Source organism: Acanthopagrus latus, chromosome 5 (assembly GCF_904848185.1).
Source record: "Acanthopagrus latus isolate v.2019 chromosome 5, fAcaLat1.1, whole genome shotgun sequence".
Classification (NCBI taxonomy): domain Eukaryota; kingdom Metazoa; phylum Chordata; class Actinopteri; order Spariformes; family Sparidae; genus Acanthopagrus; species Acanthopagrus latus.
In genome coordinates, this window is record NC_051043.1 from 29680874 (window position 1) to 29700009 (window position 19136).

At 44.4% G+C, this 19136-nt stretch overlaps 1 protein-coding gene across 2 annotated transcripts in view; it reads left to right on the forward strand.

Moving 5' to 3' along the window:
- Positions 1-7111: 7111 nt before the first annotated feature.
- The window catches only part of dock5 (dedicator of cytokinesis 5), a 47960-nt gene continuing 35935 nt past the window's right edge, over positions 7112-19136 (forward strand). For both annotated transcript variants that reach the window (XM_037098604.1, XM_037098605.1), the window contains exon 1: positions 7112-7623. In XM_037098604.1, the coding sequence (XP_036954499.1) occupies positions 7581-7623 (43 nt within the window). In that variant the 5' untranslated portion in view covers positions 7112-7580. The remainder of the gene's footprint in view (positions 7624-19136) is intronic.

A 19136-nucleotide genomic window follows, 5' to 3' on the forward strand; every position in this document is an offset into this window, starting at 1 on the left:
CGTGTGGAAAAGGCATTCTGGAGTTTCACAGCAAAGGCGACGTGGCATTCTCCCGAGTCTCCAGCTGCTTCAGTTGTTTAGCTGAAAGCTGCAACTCAACTCTGCTGTGGAGCTCCAGAAATGTTTTGTGGACTACGACACTTTACCCGAAGTGCAGAAAAAGTAAAGTAAATCACTTTTGGTGAAGTTTTCCTTTAATGCACTCACCACCTTGCAGACAGGATGATTAAGTCATGATTGAGCTCCTCTCAACAGTTACAGTAAACCACAGCAGGATATATAAAACTTCTTCATGGTGCTCATGTGTATCATCCATCTTGTTGCACACAGCTACGGGAGGCTTTCAAGGCTGTGTGTGTGCGTTTGTACAGTGTTTGTGTGTGTGTGTGTGTGTGTGTGTGTGTGTGTGTGTGTGTGTGTGTGTGTGCGTGTGTGTGTGTATGAACACTGTGTGTGTGCATCTCAGGGCATGATGGGACACAGATCTCCTGTAAAGGTGGCATATCAAAGCAAAGCCGCATTATTTTTACCACATTTCATCGCTCAGATATTGAGTTTCATCCTTCATTTCATCCGTCACATTCGGGACGGGAACAGACCGGGATATAAATCTTATAACTCCCTCTCCCTGTTGTGGGCCTACACTGTGTCAGACGGAGAGAGAACCATCAGCGAGGCCCGCCGAGACCTCCCAAACGCTCCATCCTTTGATGAAAAACAAAGAGCTGAAGATGCAGCGCGAGACATCGGCAGCAGATGGTTTCCTCTGAAAAAAGAAAGACGAATAAGCACCAATACAGTAACCCAAAATAGAGATATCTAGTCTGTGTGTTTGACATCTACATTCAGGTTATTATAGCATTACAGGAAACCTCATGCAGTACAAGACTGTGTCATTACATTTCAACACAATCACCAGAATAAATGTTGGGAGCGGATGTTTCTGCAAACCACAGATATGTTGAGACTTTACATGTCTTCACGCTTTATCTTGTGACATGCTGCTATTGGTTTGAGCTAACTGCGATCTCTAGACCTCCCGATATGAGAGCAAGGGTGTAAACATGTGAACGCGTCAGTGGTTTGCAGAAACGTAAACTGACAACATTTTATTCCGTGACTAGGCTGTGAAATCTTTGTTGTTATTACTGACGCTACATGCACACAAAATAACAAACAATAGACAATAATTGATAAATAATCATCAGTTTTTGGGTGAGAGAAAAGCTCTTCATGGTTGAGAGTTCAGGAGTCTCACAGCCTGTCCGGCCGTCTGGCAGCAGGGTGAGCAGACTGTGGCTGGGTGGATGTTGTCTTTCAGTATCCTTTGTGCTCTGTGCAGGCGTCTTACTGCAGATCAAATCATATTAGTTTTATTCAAATAGCCCTGAAATCACGATCACGTTGGCTCAGCAGTTTGAATCACCAGCTGTAGAGACTTCCTGCCAGACCAGCAGACTACAGAGCAGCTTCTGTCCTCAGGCTGAGACTCCTGAACTCATCCTCGACATCCCATCATCAATATCTTCTTTTTTTTTGCTTGTGTGCATGTTGCTTTGACATTTCTAATATGTGTCACAATATATCTTAATGACCTGACTTTCATCTGAGGAAGCAGAAGAGGTGGTGGAGGAGTTACAGACGAGAAGTATGAAACCACTGGATATTTAAAAAAAAAAAAAAAAAAAAAAAACAGATCTCTGGACGATTTCCAGTTGTTGTGGCGACCAGAAGGAAGTACTTTAAGTCGAAACGATGTTTTCCGAACCCCAACCAAGAGGTTTTTGTGCCTGAACCTGACTAAAACAAAAGCACAGCGCCGTCCCAACATAAAATACAAAAGGAAACACAAAGAAATCTAAAGTTTCAGCATATCTGTGGTTTGCAGAAAAGTACAATCACATTTGTTCTGGCGATTGGGTTGCAAACGAGCCGTTCCAGGCTGAGATGTTTCCCAGGATGCTTTTTGTTGCTCCACTTCAAAAGCTGACAAAAACTTGGAACAGGACTTTAGCTTTCTTAAATTTCCCTAAGAAGAAGAGATTTTTCTCTCACACTTATTTCACAAATGCTGGGGAGGAAAAAGGACCAGTCGGCCCCGCTGACCTTCAACTCCTCCTAGATTTTAACAGCACATTGTGTAAAGTGTGTCTTCGTCATGAGTCATGAATCAATGAATCATAGTCTACACAGAGAAAATAATACTCCATCACAACAAAGACATATTACATTTCACGAGGACGGAGGATACAGCCATGTTCTGTTCTTCAAACCAGAGCTGCACTGCGCGGCATCGCTGGTTGTTATTTGGTTCTGTGCTCAGACTGCGTGATAACCTTGACAACCAAATTGATGCTGAGGTGAAACGCTGCACCAGAATGCATCTGTAATCCAAAAAACATTTTGCATAATGAAAACTGGAGGGAAATGTTTTCCATGTCTTTGGAAAGAAGATGATTCACCTTCTCCTCCTGTCGCGTCCTGATTATGTTATGTTATTATGTTGTTTTTTTTTCCAGGTTTGAGGTGGATATGCTCGCTCTTCTCAGACAGCTCAGGCTGCAGTCCAGACAGCGAGGGTGGTCACGCTGCAGTCTGTCTGTTTGGTCGTCGCACAGCCACGCTTTTGTCTCCACAAAGAAAAGGACGTCTCAGATAAGAGCTGTGGCTCCCTCTGCTGATCTGGGAGAATCACCTAATTAAAAAGGCTGTGCTGAATGAGCCTTCACATTTGCCTGGAAGACAGCAGACAGAGCCTATTTCATTTAGAGATGTGGCACTCTGGCTCTAAAAATAGACGTTCGCTTTCTCCTGGTGTACACATAGCTACAGTTTTCAGATGGCCTTTTGTACCCGCTACAGGGGCACAAAGGATGCTTCACTGAGTCATATGGAGACAAATGCAGGAGCCTCAGGCCACATCCACGGCCGTGAATCACAACCTGGAAATGAGATGTTAGACTTGTGGGTATAATATGCTCACCCTGACTCACCTGAGGACCGTGATCATATCAAACAAAAATTCAAAGTCATTATCTGCTCACCCCTGTGCCGATGGAAGGTCGGCTGAAGTTCTACGGGCCACGACACATCTCTGGAGCCCTGCTGCGAAAACAGCGTTGCAGCTTTCTGCTAAACAACTGAGATTAAATGTAATCCAAGTCTCTTGAAATTCAGACATTTCAAATTGATTTGATAAGAACTTATTTACGCCATCAACACACTTTCGAGCTCTTGCACCCACTTCAAACAAGGTGCACTAATGCTTTTAACTTAGCAGCTTCAGTGAAGAGTTTAGCTTAAAAAGGCAGCGTAAATACCGTCTCCTCAAATCAGTTTGGGTTCTCTGGGTTTACAGGGACTTGGATTGTGCCTGACAAGCTGAATGGTACCATTTAAAACTCAACAGACATTTTAAAGTCATCATCTGCTTTACGCTGCAACGTAGTTTTGCCGTGAAGCAAGTAGATTATCAAACTTCCCCTGTCTTTTGAATTTTAATTTTTGTGCGAACTGTTACTTTAACGCTACACATTTGCTGCTGTCGTGTCTGTATTTTTCTTCAGACTGAGCTTTAGAGTTTACCTATTATAGATCACGTGCAGCCTGTACCTTTTATCAAATCAATGACGGATCACTGGCAGAGTAAACACACTGGAGTCCACGTAGGTGTCAATATTAGCATGGACACGTGACGACTGCGAGCTCGTATCCTCACACTGTGTCCATGGCGACGGGCAGACAGAGGCGCTGAGGAAACATATATTCTGTAAATGTAGAGAAGTCCTGATACGAGTGCACCAACACTGCATATCAGATTCTGCCCCAGGACACTGAGCTCTTGTGCATTGACCTGGCTGCTACAGCACTGCAGGCCCGGACGATTACCTGATTCTGCTGCCAGGCAGCCAGGTGGATGCTGAGGCCCAATTTGCCTGTGGCGTCATGTGGTCCTGGCAGCGGACCCATAAATCCATTAGGCCTTTTGTCTGCTTTTGTCTCAGGACTTGAACGCCTCAGCGGGGGCTACAACCAGCATTTAGAGGCCGACCACACTGAGGTCTCTGAAGCATTACACTCCCTCACATCACAGAAATCACAGCTCACCAACTTTGGTTTTAACGCCGGCCTCTGAACATCAGCCGAGTCAAACCAGGTCAGTGCTACAGTTCATACATATGGATGCTCAATGTTCTGAAACACACATGTGCACTCGAGCACACAAACTGATCCGAGGCTGCAGAGTGTGAGGAAGTGGATGGAAGATATTATTCTTTCAAGTGTCGATCACACTGAACATTAATTCATGATGAGCCTGTTTGGCATCACGCTGAGAAGCCCCGAGGCAAAGTAAACAGGACGGAGAGGATTCCCTACTTTTGGGACAATAGCTTCATCTTCTTCTTTATCTAAACTAACGACAGCCAGCTCGCACCACAACACTCCCTCGCTTTCATGCACAACACCAGAGCGGTCCGTCTTCACGTGAACCAGTTTAATCCCACACGTCTGCATGTATTTTTTATTACCGTCGCTTCGATGCTGCTTTACTTTTAATGGTTGGATGTCAGAGGCTTAACGTGATATGATCTCATTGAGAAAATGAGATCCCCTGTGAAGACTCAGCCCGTCGACTCCTATCGCTTACAGAGCCTTCAACTCAGGATGAACTCAAGGGTTTGGACCCCGTTTGCATGTCGAGATGTTTAACGCACTAATGCAAGACACGCACGCAAACTAACCTCGACCGGCACTCCACCAGCTGAACTAGATTAACTTAAAGATTCTCAGCTGTAGCTGCATCGGAGCAGATATCTAACACACCATGTCAGAACTTAATGTGACCTGATCTGGAGGTTTTATCGGGGTGTTTCTCCTGTATGCAATAGCACAAAGCAGTCAGTTGATGGCAATATTGTATTCCTTTTTGTAGATTTGATTGTTTTCTCACTTTTTTGAACTATCAACTCTTCACATTTGAGCTGACGTGCAGGAGGGATGAGGAGAGTCAGCGGTGAGAAGGGCAGCAGCAGATTTACAGTAAATTCAGATACTCAGCACCTGCAGCTCCGACGGAAATAGGTCAGAATAATCATGTGTAACAGCTCGAGTTATAAGTGGATATTCTACCTATAGCTGTGAGATACGTCTCTACTTTACTCCTCGGGATGAACTCAGTCATTTTGTTTGAATCCTTGAGCTGTGTGACTTTTTGTTAACCTCACAGCTGAAAGGAAAAAAATGTACGTCTTGGTCTGAAAAACAAGAAAACACTCCTCATATGTACACTTCTAACTTTGTGAAAAGGGATTATTAAATTCATCTTCTCTTGATTATATAGTTTTGGCGGGTAAACAGCCTCTCACAACGCTGTTCTGCAGTTGCCATATGTTCAATAGATTCCACATAATAAGATCCAATAATAGCCTTCAATCAGACCGCGTCCTGTCGGTACTAATTCACCACAAGCTGTGTTTTAGAGGCAGCCGCATCACAATAGACATCACGCTCTCAAAGGGAACGCACAAAAGCGCTGGATGTTCGAACGTTATTGACAGCAACAGTTGGCTGACCGGAGGCAGCGGGAGGGGAAAAAAAACACACATGATGGGCAAACAAAAGGCTAAGTGGACGACCAGATCTCAGCCAGCAGCTGTAAATTACTTCACAGGGCAGGGAAGGAGGGAGGAGAGCGCCATTTGGGAAACACCAGCCCTGTTGGAATGACATTTAAAGGGACAGTTCACCCCCAGAATCATAAATACATATTTGTCAATCTTAGCTAGAGTCATTTATCCGACCTCGATCGAGGGGGGGAAGAACAAACCTTTTGCCTTGGAGAGCCGAGGCTGAAATGTAATGGTGGGTCACGACCCCAAAAAGAAACCACATGTCGTCATGGGTCAAGATGCAAAATGGTTCCAGGACCCCAAAGACTTCCTGTGCAAAGTGACTGTCGACCATGTTGAGATGATGGAAAATGATTAAAGAACACTTGATTGAATTAATTCTTTGTTTTTTCTGACTCTGGACTGTTTTGGTGTGAGTTGTGGAGTTTAGGAGACATCAGCTGTCACAGACGTCGGCCTGTTCTTCAATATAATGAAACTACAGATGGCGCTCGGCTTGTTGGTGCTCGAGGGGCCAAATAAATATATTCGAAGAGCTCAACAGCCGTGTTTCTTTCCAGAAATCATGACCCGGTTACTCCACTCTGTGACAAACAACACGTTTGTGATGCGAACAGGTTCTGCAGCTTTTGTTCATCAAGATAATCATCACAGCTGAACACCGCCTGTGTAAATTAACTGTGTGGCAGTAAGAAGCTAATGCTAGGCTACAAACAGACGACATCACGGTCACATGACTTCAACATCTCCACCACTAAGAGTCTTACTGCACAATTACTATCCAGGTTTTCTGTAAACTGATCAGTGTACAAGTTGTAAAGTCAGAGTTAGAACAGTGTGGAACTGAAGTGGCCTGTAGAGACGGACTAGTGAGCAGACGAGTCTCCGTGTTCGCTGTGAGGACGTTTAAGTATTCTGAGTTGGAATTTCTTCTACAAAACTACGTAATGCTCCTTTAAGCGACAGAACGAACCATTTAATGGTCATTAAATCTGCAACAGGAAGTAGTTTCTGGCAGAGTAACTCAATATGTACTGCATTTATAAATCAGAAGTGAGGATAACAAGAATGTGTAATTTTATTATGATTTTTTTTAAATTAAAGGGGCAGTATGTAGTTTTGGATTAGAAATTCAAACTCAGAATTTTGTTATTTACAATATTAATGAGGTGATAATAGACTTTTTTTCCCCCCATTAATGAATAAACAAGTTGTTCTCAGTGGAAAGCAAGGTCCCCGAACTCTGTTTGAAGCTAGGTAGGTGGCAGGGTCCGCCACATGTAAACAAAAGTATGAAGTTGTGTTGTCCTTTACGGTCAGTTTTGTTTTATTCGGTCATGAGAAACAAAGAGAGTTGGATTATTTAGTTTGTTCAAAAAAAAAAAAAAAGGGGGGAAAAAAAAGTTTCATCCTGTTCTACTTTGTTTTGTGTGGCGGACCCTGCCACCTCCCCAGCTGCACACAGAGTTCTGGGATCTTGTTTTCCTCTGAGAACGGCTGGTTTATTCACTCATGACGTCACTGTCAACATTAAACTTGTGAGTTTGGATTCCTGCACACTGCTGCTTTAATGTGCCGGCAGCTGGTGAGGTGAAGTGAGTCCCTGACGCGCGACGGTTCCGACCCATTTCATCTTCCAGGACTGGATCTGAGCTCTGCTGTGAAGTTCTGCTGCAGGTACCGGCTGTGTTGTTCTTCTTCAGGTCTTCCCTGATGGACTCACTGTGCTGCTGGTTGTTCAGGACGCTGCTGGTTCACGCCTCGTCCTCTCCTCCCTGCTCCCGGCCGTGTGCGCCCTCCTGCTCCTCCTCCTTCCCCACCTCCCCGTTTACAAGTCATGATGGCGGAACTGTAGACTTCGGGACGTGCAGGAGTCCACCGCCCGTCCTCGTTTAGCGTTTTGTATATAGTTATTTATGTATTGAAGCCGGTCCCGCGCTCTGCTCCGCCATGACCCGTTGGATCCCCACTAAGAAGGAGAAGTACGGAGTCGGTAAGTCCTCCGGTTCGGCGCTGCGTGCGCGTTTACTCGCCGAGTGAAACTCCCTGAAAGTTGGGAAACACTGTGTTGTTGTTGTGGGTGGTGTTGGTGCGTGTCGGGTCCGCCACACGAACACACCAGCCCGGGGGGGGAGGATCAGGAACTTTTGCAGTGTTGTGGATGAGTCGCTGTGGAGCCGCCTGGTCCTGGTCCTGGTCCTGGTCCTGGGTCGGAGCTGGATGTTCACTTGTTGCAGTAAATGACTTGTGTAACTGTCTGAGGATCAGTGGAGAGCAGCCAAGAGTTCAATGAGCATACCAGCCATTCTGCTGCTTAATCTGACCGAGCGGACTCGTTGGGAGTTCACAGGGGGACTTTACTGGATCCTGGCTTTGCTGGAGGGTCCCCTGAAGCCCCCCCTCCTGGAGAGGACCCCCTGTGGGGCCCCACATGGAGCCCGAGCTGAGCACATGTCAGATAAGAGGGCAGGATCTGAGTGTCTGTCAGAGCCCAGCAGAGAGAACCGAGTCCCCCAGAGACCAGCAGGCTCTCTGAGGTCCCTGGGACTCCACAGGGTTGTAATCCGGACTGCAGTGAGGTGTGGCCCCCCGTCTGCTGGGGTGTAACTCAGTACTTTTACTCAAAATACTTCCCAAAAGAGCTCATGTTCAGATTTCACCTCAGGGAAAGTTGGATCTGTTATTCAGCAGCCATGTTTGTGTTGTTGTTGTTTTTAATCTGATATCTGATCAGATTCATTTAAAGATGAGCTGCTTTGGCTCTGATGCAGCATGTAATCTGCAAAGTAACTAAAAGTTACTAATGCAGCAGCGTGTAAAGAAGCAGACGAGAAGTATTTAGTATTTCTATCTTCTGCTACTTTATACTTCCACTCTGCTACATTTAATTAATAACTTCCGCTACTAAAATAATGAAATTTACTCAATAACTGTGCTGGATTACAATTTTACTTTGCCACTTTATACTTCCTAGTAACTAAAGTTATCAAATACAAAAAGTACAATATCTGCCGCCGAAGTGTCAGTGAGTGGAAGTACACAGGAGCAGAAAATGGAAATACTGAAGAACTTAAACTGAGTACAAGTACCTCAAATGTGCTCCTAAGTACAGTTCTTGAGTAAATATACTTAGTTACATTCCATCAGCGTTTATAGAGTAACTGTGTGTGTGTGTGTGTGTGTGTGTGTGTGTGTGTGTGTGTGTTATCTCCTCCACACCCTTGGGGTAAATCAGCACAGCCAGTCGAGCTCTGTGAGAAATTCTTTCCAGGTTTAGTGAGAGGACTTTACAGGTCGGTGTGTCGGCCGGCTGGTCGCTGGCTCCCTCCCTGACTCGCCGCTCTGCTCTTAAAGCGACACGCGCTCCAGCAGACGGTCGTTTCCTGGTGTGCATCAGATGTGTTACACATGAGGTTCAACATCTGCATCAACACAGTCTGTCTGCAGCGTGTGTGTGTGTGTGTGTGTGTGAATCAGAAGCTGAGAACAGGGCAGCAACTACAAGATTATTATTTTGTTTTATTATTTATTAATCTGCAGATTATTTCTCATGATTCATCTTTCTTTCTTTTTTTTTGTTTTTTTTCACGTCGAGATGAGAGGTTCTGGAAATGTTGCGCCCCAAGGCCAGAATCTGAAGACACGCCTGTATTCATCAGTGCAGGAAGAGCCTCTTAAACGTTGTTATCTAATCGCTTTGTACACGTTTATTTTTGGTTCCCTGGAGGGTTCTCAAGGATTTTCTCGGGGTGTATGATTTGCTTCTGTGTTGGGAAAATGAATGTGGACAAATTTAGTAAATCCAACAACTCATTCACTTCTTGTTTGTAACAAGTCGTCACAGTTTCCCAGAGCCCACAGTGACGTCTTCAGACTGCTACAGAGTACAAGTACTTCATTACTGTACCTGAGTACATGTTTCATGTATCTGTACTCTACTCGAGTATCTGTGAATCCTCCTCACTACATCTGAACACAAACATCACAACTCGCAGCTTCAGAACAGCCTCGTTACTTTAGTTTGATGCATCTGAGGTGAATTCTGGATTCTTGTTATTTCCCAACATCAGCAGACTGATGTCGACGTATCAGAGCACAAAGAGACGAGACGAAGCCGTAAGAAGCCGTAAACAGACAGAGAGGGAGGCTGGAATGTGGAGAAAAGGCGTGTTAGTGTCTCGTATCTGCAGAGAGTTTCTGATTTTCTCTCTTTGTTGCTGCTCGGGACGCTTTACCAACCCAACATGTGTCTCTTTGACGTCCTGGGAATGAGACTCAACAATCAACTGTCTTTGTGGTGCGTTCAGGAACAGCTGGGAACAAATCCTACTGATTCTACCTTTAACTTTAATAGTCTTTGAATTCTATTAATATGACGTGAGCTTCAGTTAGCTTTGAGCACAAATGTCCTTCAGAGGGAGACTTTTTACTCTGATACTCTGAGTCCATGTCAGAGCCTGAACTCTGTTACTGTACTGGAGGAAACAAGCTGGATCAGAACTTCTACTGTCACCACAGTCTGTATCTGAACGTCTCCTGGAGGGCAGGACGTGAGGACTTTATGCTGCCTCTGCTGCTTTGCAGTACAAAACCCCCCAAAACTTACCATTTACAATCAGAAATGAAAAAGAAAAAGCAAATCGTCACATTTAGGACACTGGAACTAATCACAATACTTTGCTTTGGCTGATAGTTGCAGCTCTGACTGAAAATACCTCGTCTCCTCTCTCCGTCTTATCTCCGGCGTTAAAGCTCGGCTGCTGTTGTGACTATAAACATTTGGACCCCACAGATTCAGGAGTGCCCTGCAGCACCAACACGCCCCCTCGCAGCTCTGTGCGACCTTGTTATAACGGCCGACGTGGAGAAATGTTTTGTGTTAATCCTTTTCGATCCCTGTGCGACGTTCAAAACTGTTGCTCTGCGTGATCGTGCAGATGCTGCCGTCTTCCTGATACTCGCCTCACAGACGGGGCAGGAGTCACCAACACTGCACGTAATCCTCAAAATGCCATCGGACGCTATACAAGGTCTTACATTTTTAATCCGATTAGCGAACCCTCGGCTGTGCCCAAATACAGGCGACTACATTCTGAGATGAAAGAGGGGATCCTAAGGTTTCTGATAATATCAGCAACATCATGTTAGCTGACAGGGAAATGTGGATAATATGGAGCTTAAGATATCACAATCTTTAACGCCCAAATGTGTGACATCGTCATAATGGGATCGCTTCTTAATTCAACATCCTGAAGAGAAGCAGAGCGCCACAGACGCAAGTGAGGCGTTGAAATCAGCGGGCGAACAACACGTGCACTCGCTTGTTCAGATTAATTTACTGCATCTCTAATGTCACCCCAAGGCTTCAGAGGTTTGAGGGCAAAGTCTCCTTCAAGGAAGAGTTCACGCAAAAACAAACCTTTTATATTCAGTCATTATCTCCTCGTCCTCATGCTGATGGAAAGTTCAGTGACGTTTCATCGCACACAAAACATCTCTGGAGCCTCAAACAGCAAAGCAGCGCTGCAGCATTCACAAATATTCTTATTGCCCACACATCGCAAGTGTGTGACCTGTTATCAGTTATCATCACATCTTCTATCAAGATGCATCAGGAAACTCCACACCTCTGTTGTAAATCATCAGTCCTGTGTTTGCCTCACTGTTCCTCTTTAAAGGCACAAACACAGCCTTGTTCTTCAGCTTTAATTGGCACCAGAGGTTGTGACGGAGCTGAATCGACGTCTGTATAAAGGTTGACACGCTGTTACCTGTGCCTGAACACCAGCATGCTCTCTAAATCCTCACACTTGAGCTGCATCATGCTGGCTTTGTTTGGGGGGAAAAGCAAAGTAATGGTGACGGGAAAAGACTCTGCAGCAGCACGACTCTACACAAGAAGTTCAATAACTAGTTCAAGATTCTGCTTCGTCTCCCTCCGTTCATTTCTCTGAATATGCAAATATGTTTCATTTAAAGAGACGATGTGTCTTTTGCCTTCGTCTCGCTGCGTGACTTTCAAAGATCGCCATCTGTTCACACAACACAACTTTCTGCCCTGTAATCTGCAGCCTCGCAGTCGTTATGGTTTTGCACAGAACACGACTGATCAGAGACCAGCAGACGCACGTCACAACATCACACAGGCAGGACGTGACACGGGATGAACGCGGCCCAGGATCTTTGGGCCCTGATTTAAAGTGAAAACACAAGGAAATACTGTCTGACAGAAGCTAAAGGCTGTTATTGTTCTCGCTCTGCACAAGTAAATGCACGATTAAGGGTTGCTGGGTTGCGTGGATGACGGCACAGGAGAGCGGGAGACGGTACAGGAATGTCTGCTCTGATTGGCTGTCGCTCGTTCCGTCTTTCTACTTTTACTCTTTGGAAGGTTATTTCCTTCAGAAGGGGGAAGGACGTACTGTAGCGTGCAGTGTGAGTTCAGTCGTTACCTACTGCTTTGTCATGACGGAGCTCCTTGAACTTTCACCCCGCTGCCTCTATATCCGTCGCAGCCTTGGCATGAAATTGTGCAGTGCAAAGAAAAGGTTCCTACACTTGAATGTGCCTTCATCCGTCTGTGAGCTGTCTCAGCTCTCTCAGCTCTGTTTGTATTTACACAACACACGGTGACATATGTGACAGTCGTGGGTCAGAAAAGCCAGAAAAACATGCTGGCTGCACACTGTGAACTGTGACTGGGTGCAGAAGGACATCCTGCATTACACATATTTCTTACAGGGACATAATTAATATTTTCTTGGCATACAGAGAGTGTGGCAGTGCAGCTTTTACAACGCAGGGTTAGTCTGTTAGATATCCAGCAGCGAGCAGCTCCTGAGCTCCTGGACCACATGTCGATCGTTGTTCACACACAGGAGAGTGTTCAATCTTCAAAGACCATAGGTGAGTTGAAGATCAGGGCTAAAAGCCTGTAGAGTGAACTTCTCTGTACGCTGTGCACTGGAGGTATCAGGTGTCACACCTGAGATAGTTGCATATCAGGTTATGATTGGCTTTTGAACAGGTTGTGATGTCACAAATCATGCTCAGATGTAACCTGTGAAAAGTCCGATTTAAGGTGTTTCCCCCTCATCAGGTGTGAGAACAGTTTTCTAGGAGTAGAAGTTCAGACACTTGTGTAAAAACAGACTCTGGTCAAAGTACTTTACTCCAGTACAGTAACAGAGTTCAGGCTCTGACATGGACTCAGAGTATCAGAGTAAAAAGTCTCCCTCTGAAGGACATTTGTGCTCAAAGCTAACTGAAGCTCACGTCATATTAATAGAATTCACAGACTATTAAAGTTAAAGGTAGAATCAGTAGGATTTGTTCCCAGCTGTTCCTGAACGCACCACAAAGACAGTTGATAGTTGAGTCTCATTCCCAGGACGTCAAATAGACACATGTTGGGTTGGTAAAGCGTCCCGAGCAGCAACAAAGAGAGAAAATCAGAAACTCTCTGCAGATACGAGACACTAACACGCCTTTTCTCCACATTCCAGCCTCCCTCTCTGTCTGTTTACGGCTTCTTACGGCTTTTACGTCTTTGTCTCGTCTCTTTGTGCTCTGATACGTCGACATCAGTCTGCTGATGATGGGAAATAACAAAAATCTAGAATTCACCTCAGATGCATCAAACTAAAGTAACGAGGCTGTTCTGAAGAAAGTTCAGATGTTTGTGCTCAGGTGTGTCTCAGAGATAGTCAGCTATAACTCTTGCAGCAGACCTCTGGAGGTCACTTGCTGTGTGTTGGTGTGTGTATGTTGTATTCCTAATGACTGTAATGTCGTGCAGGTGCTCACTCCTTCCTGTAATCACCTCGAGCTTTTCTTTAGGGATCGACCATTTAAGCCTCTGCACTCATAAAAGCTGACTAATGCTCTCTGCACTCAGCGGCTTCGAGTACGCAGGCACGACTTCTGCTCTCTAAAAATTATGCAATAACTACAAATAAAATGATGAATCACTTGCAGTTGTTTGTTCTGCAGGTGTTTCACTGTGTGTGTGTGTGTGTGTGTGTGTGTGTGTGTGTGTGTGTGTGTGGGAGTCTTTTATATTTGCAAAACAAATGTAAAGCTGTTGAGATTTACAGCCTCCGCTGATCACATCAGTACATCCTCGTTTGTTCACCTCTCAGCTGACCGGACGGATCGTCAGTCGTTTACAAGACGTTGTTTCAGAGTAATTCTTGGAGAACTTGGAGAAAGTGCTTTTCTCTCCTTCAGATGAGTCCGGTGTAATTTTCTTTCTGTTAAATGCTGCAGCAGGTTTTTAACTGGATTAAAAGATGAGCCCTCACTGCTCTATTTTCTACATTTTTTTTTTTCAGTGAACCTGAGAATTAACTGGCTGATTTATGGATAACCTATAAGGACTTATTAGCTGGGGCAGAGTTTAAAGAGCTACAGATCGTTTCTGGCTGTCTAGACAGAAGACGGCAGGCAAAAGGACTTCTCTACCTTTATGTTTTGAAATGTCTGGCCTGAGGAGATTTGGCTCAAAAATAACCTTTAATAGACTTTCTTTTACAGTTACAGAGACTGAACCGCTCCCTCTTCAGTAGCACTTGATCTTAGTGTGCTGGAGTTTTTATAAGAGACACAAGGTTAGAATCCAGAGAGTTCAGGTCATGGACTTGTATTAAACTCTTAATACTTATTTAGTTATGCTTTTTTAAGGTTTGGCCCCTCGGAGCTAAATTTTCTTCATCGTTTTCACCAGCTGCCAATATTTCATCGGATCAGGCTGAAGTTTGTGCTCAACAACCCAGAAACCCTCAGGATCCTCTGCAACATGTATAAAGCAGAACACTGCTGGATTTTCAGGGCCGATGCCGATACAAATATCAGGGAGCAAAAAAAAAAGAACACAGGGCTGCAAAATGACAGAACATATGTACATATTCCATAGACTTTGAGGTCCGCCGGCTCAGAACATGATATCTGCCCGTACTGATACCGTGCTGAGACGCTGAGGTGGAGACGGGACATTTAAAGATCCGGCTGACGTTTGTGCTGAACAACCCAGAAACCCTCAGGATCCTCTGCATCCCTGATATTTGTATCGGCGTCGGCCCTGAAAATCCAGCAGTGTTCGGCTTTATACATGTTGCAGAAGCTCCTGAGGGTTTCTGGGTTGTTCAGCACAAACGTCAGCCGGATCTGGTGAAACATCGGTAGCTGGTGAAAATAATGAAGAAAATTTAGCTCTGAGGGGCCAAACCTTAAAAAAGCATCACTAAATAAGTATTAGGAGTTAGGGAAACTATTAGGAGTTTTCGTAACATTAGTTATATATGAGTCCTCACTCAAGTAATATGATAATGCAGTTTAAAAAATAAACTTGTGTTGTTTTATTGTCACAACAGAGCAGAGGAACATCACAATATATTAAAGTTCTGATCAATAAAATGTATAAAAATACAATCTTAAGACATGAAACTCAAAGTCCTTTGAACAAAAACACAGTAACAACAAAAAAAACAAGAACACTCATAACATGGTTGAAGGGTGTTTCATCTGTTTTTATTTTATTTTTTAAATATTCATTTATCTGTCATTATAAATGCAGATACCGATAGTTTGGAAAATGCTTGATATCAGCAGGACGATATCGGCCCGCAGATAAACCGGTCGGGCTCCACGTGTAAATGATCTTTGGGGGACAAATTTCCACCCAGTCCGGTGAAAATAAGACGTTAGTGAGAACAAACATGTACTCAGTCGCCTTTAAACCAAAATCTTTCCTTTTTAATTATGAAGATATGTATTTTTTATAGTCTTGAGAGTGAGTGCGGCTACATGGGACTGGTCTCTGCACCGTCTCTGCTTTATTGCTTCATTTCTTCTCCCCTCGAGAATCAGAACAAATTCGTTGGACCAGTTTTCTGCACTGCTGAATGTTTCAGGGCCGGTTGCTAAGCTGTTTGTTCTGTTTGTCTGTGAGCGCTGTGAATGCCATACGTTGGAGTAGTTGTCGACGTGTTGGCGAGAACAATATTCTCTTTTGAATCGTGTTAAGTTTGATGAGCTGCCAGCAGCCGCTCAAACTGTTCAGCCGTGTGCTCCTTTAATTGTTTTCTAATCTACTTCTTTGATAAATCGTTGAGGGCGAACAAGCCAAGACTTTGATTTTAAATTACAGTGTACAGCCGCGCAGATAGACGCTTTACATCAGCAGCTCCGGGCTCGACGTCCAAGGTTAAAGAAGCAGATCTGGGTTCAGTTGAGGCCCAGACTGTTGCCTTTAGTTTGGACAGTGTGGCATCACAACAGGCTCAGCTGGGCTCCTGACACGGGCTCATCGCCGCGCTGCTGCCAGGCCCGGACACTGTGTCAAGCTGCTGAATGGGCCATTGTCACTCTCGGCGTGACCAGAGGCAGTTCTCATTTTTTCCAGGCACGTTTCATTCGACATTTGTTCTGGCTGCACAGAAAGAAATCCTGCTGAAACAAATCCTCCTTCCTTTTTAAAGAGAACTCACATCACGGCAACCAGACAGTATTTTAGTCAGCGAGTTCAAAAGAACTGGACTTTCTGTTCACAACACTCCGAGTTGTTTTTGTACCAAAAGTGTGATGTGAGGAAATTCCTACTTTGATTTGAAGGAGGGGAAAAATAAGGAAGTGAGGAGTGTGTTCGGTATCGACAGAGTTTTAGAACCTCAGCGGGTGAAAAAGCCTTCAGATCCTTCAGTTTAACGTCCGACATGCTGGGTCTCAATTTAACACTGATGCCTCTGCGTGACCTACATACAGTAAGCAAACAGGGCCGTCAGCGAGAAGACTCCTTCTCTTGTAGGCTAGTTTAATCATACTCTATAAAATCATCGTGTCGGTAGCGTGGCTGTCCTGTGAGAACCGTGTTTATCTGAAAAGTTTAAAAATTTTTCATGTTTCAGACAAACTCAGACAGCTTCGTGTTGACGAGTTTTGCTGCTAATTAAAGAGGGTTTTTAAAGAGTTTAGGTATTAAACTGTGTACTTCTGCTTCACTACATCTCAGAGGAAGATATTGTGCATGTGTGTGGCAGCTTTAGTTACTAGTTACCAGTCAAAACCACATCAGATGTGTGGGTTTTGAATGATTGTTATAAAAATGTCCCTCCTTATTTCTTAAAGGAGCAGTTCACCCCAAAATGTAAATCCAGTCTTTTCCCACTAAACATTTCTGGAGCTTCACAGCATAGAAATGTTGTGGCTCCATACAGCTTGTCTGGTTTAATCAAAGTCTTCTGAGGCCCTGAGATCCCAGATTAATTTTTAAAACACTTTATCTACACCCTCGACTTGCGTTTGAGCTCCTGCGCTGTCACACTTTTCGCAGCTACTGTAAAGATTTCATTTTTAAGAAGGAGGTTCAGCTCAGAGCTTCTGGAGACGTGGATTACATCAGACGAGCTGTACGGAGCCATTTCATGTTCTCTGCTTGTTTGTTTTCCTTTTTAAAACAAGTCTCCCGCTTTTCAGTTGTCAGATGTGCAGAACCTGCCTTAGAAAAATCAAGTTTTTAAGTTTTCTTCAGTATCACAGTAATCCAGTGGTAGCTGTCTGCACATCCACACGTTCACTGCAAACAGGAAGTGCTAATAGATAATTCGGCAGGGTTGAAATTTTATTGTAAGCCTCAGGCTATTTCACTTGGTTAGGAGAAATCAACACGTGGAGATAAAGTTGTTTTTGCTAGACACGAAGTAGATGCAAACTTGTAATCCTGAAAGAAACGAGTAACTCAAGCTGCCAGACAAATGTGGTGGAGTAAAAAGTACAACATCGATATCTAAGATGTAATAGACTGGACAAAATGGAAATCCTCAAGTAAAGTACATTAGTAATCGAGTAAATGTCCAGAGTTTCATTCTGGCAGTGCTGAACCCTTTCGAGTGTCGGCTCTGGGTTTTTTTGTCTGGATAAGCGGATCTCACAGGAAAGTGTCGAGCGCAGGTGATATCTCAACGACACAGCCTACATGTGTCTAACCTAATATAAAGAGAAGACACGAGCTGCATACACAAACACGGTCTCGGACGAAGAAACAGATTCCCCGTGGAGATGTTTTTGTCTGAGCAAATGTGTTTTGTGGAAAGCCGGAAAATATCTCTGAGTGGGGAGGAAGTCGTGGAAGGGAGAGAGGGCTAGTCGGATTCAGTCATGTCAAGTTTTGGTATTCAGACTGAGGTGTGATAAGCTGAGCCAGTTGAAGCGTGCTGTGAAATCTAGCCTCCAGCAACGAGCATTATCGCCATGCAAGTCAGGGCAAGGCTGTGGTTCCTCTATCTCACTGTGAGAACGAGTGGCTGCGCGCTTTTTCAGCTCCCTCAAGTTGTTACAAAGACCTTTGCTACACAACTGTTTGCCAAGGTTTCTCTTTTGCAACACCATCTGGTTTACTGTGTGTGTGGGTGTGTGTGCGCGCAGACGTACCCGCGTGTGATCCCTCCCATATGTGTCCTGGTTAGAGAGGTGCAAAGGAAAGAGTGAGCCGCCTCCAGGAAAGCTGTTCGGTTAATAAACTGAGTGAAGGTGGGGCAGAGCCACACAGGTGAGCCAGCTGGCAGACACACAAACCTGCATGTGTAACTACTGACCAAAAGGCCTCGGCGGTGAGATGACATCAGAAATAAAAAGGGATGTGATGCCATCGCCTTTGAGGCTTCCCGCTCCTGCAGCCCGGCCCCATTAACTGGAACGTTAAACGCAGCCTCGGGGCATCCGTTTCAATTAAGAATCGTCGAAATGCATTAAAGGTCTGAGTCACGCGGTTCTGCTGCGCAAACACACAGCCTGCCGGTAGAGAGAGCCAAGGAATAAATCGAAGATCAAGATCGTCTGAAGTTCTGCAACAAGGGGGGTGAATTGGTTTCCTTTTCCTGGGAGAAAGCTCTGCAAACCTCTGATCCAGAACTTTTTTAAAAAACAGACTCGCTCCTCTGTGCAATGAGTGATTGGAAAGGGATTTGGGTTTTTCTTTTCTTTTTTTTCTTTTTTTCTTTAATCCAGTGGACCTTGTGGAGGAACAAAACTCATCAGTCAAACTGTCGGCTGAAGTCTTTCGTTAAAGGAGCAGATGGACTCACCGGCGCTGATATAAATATCGACGCGCATCGATTTTGAATATCGGAAGCGGTTTCGTTTTGTGAAGTACCAAAGTCAAAAGTACCAGCAGTGCCTGTTCACACACAGCATTTCTAAAAGGTCTAAAGAACAACAAAAACCTGTTTCTAAAATAGATTTCAATTTAACACAGTCAGTCTGCGGTTCTCAGCTGCAGGCCAAGAAAAGAGAAGTCACTCCTCGTTGTCATGTTGTAGCCTGAGTGTGTGTGTGTGTGTGTGTGTGTAATAGTGTTGTAATGATGTGATGACATGTCGCCCGGCGCTGCAGAGATGGTCTCTAAGTCATATTTATCTTTGAATCAAGATAAAATCATTTCATAGCTTCATAGTTTTTCTGTGATTTAGAAACAATTTTAACAAATATTTATATTTTTTAAGGTATTTTATG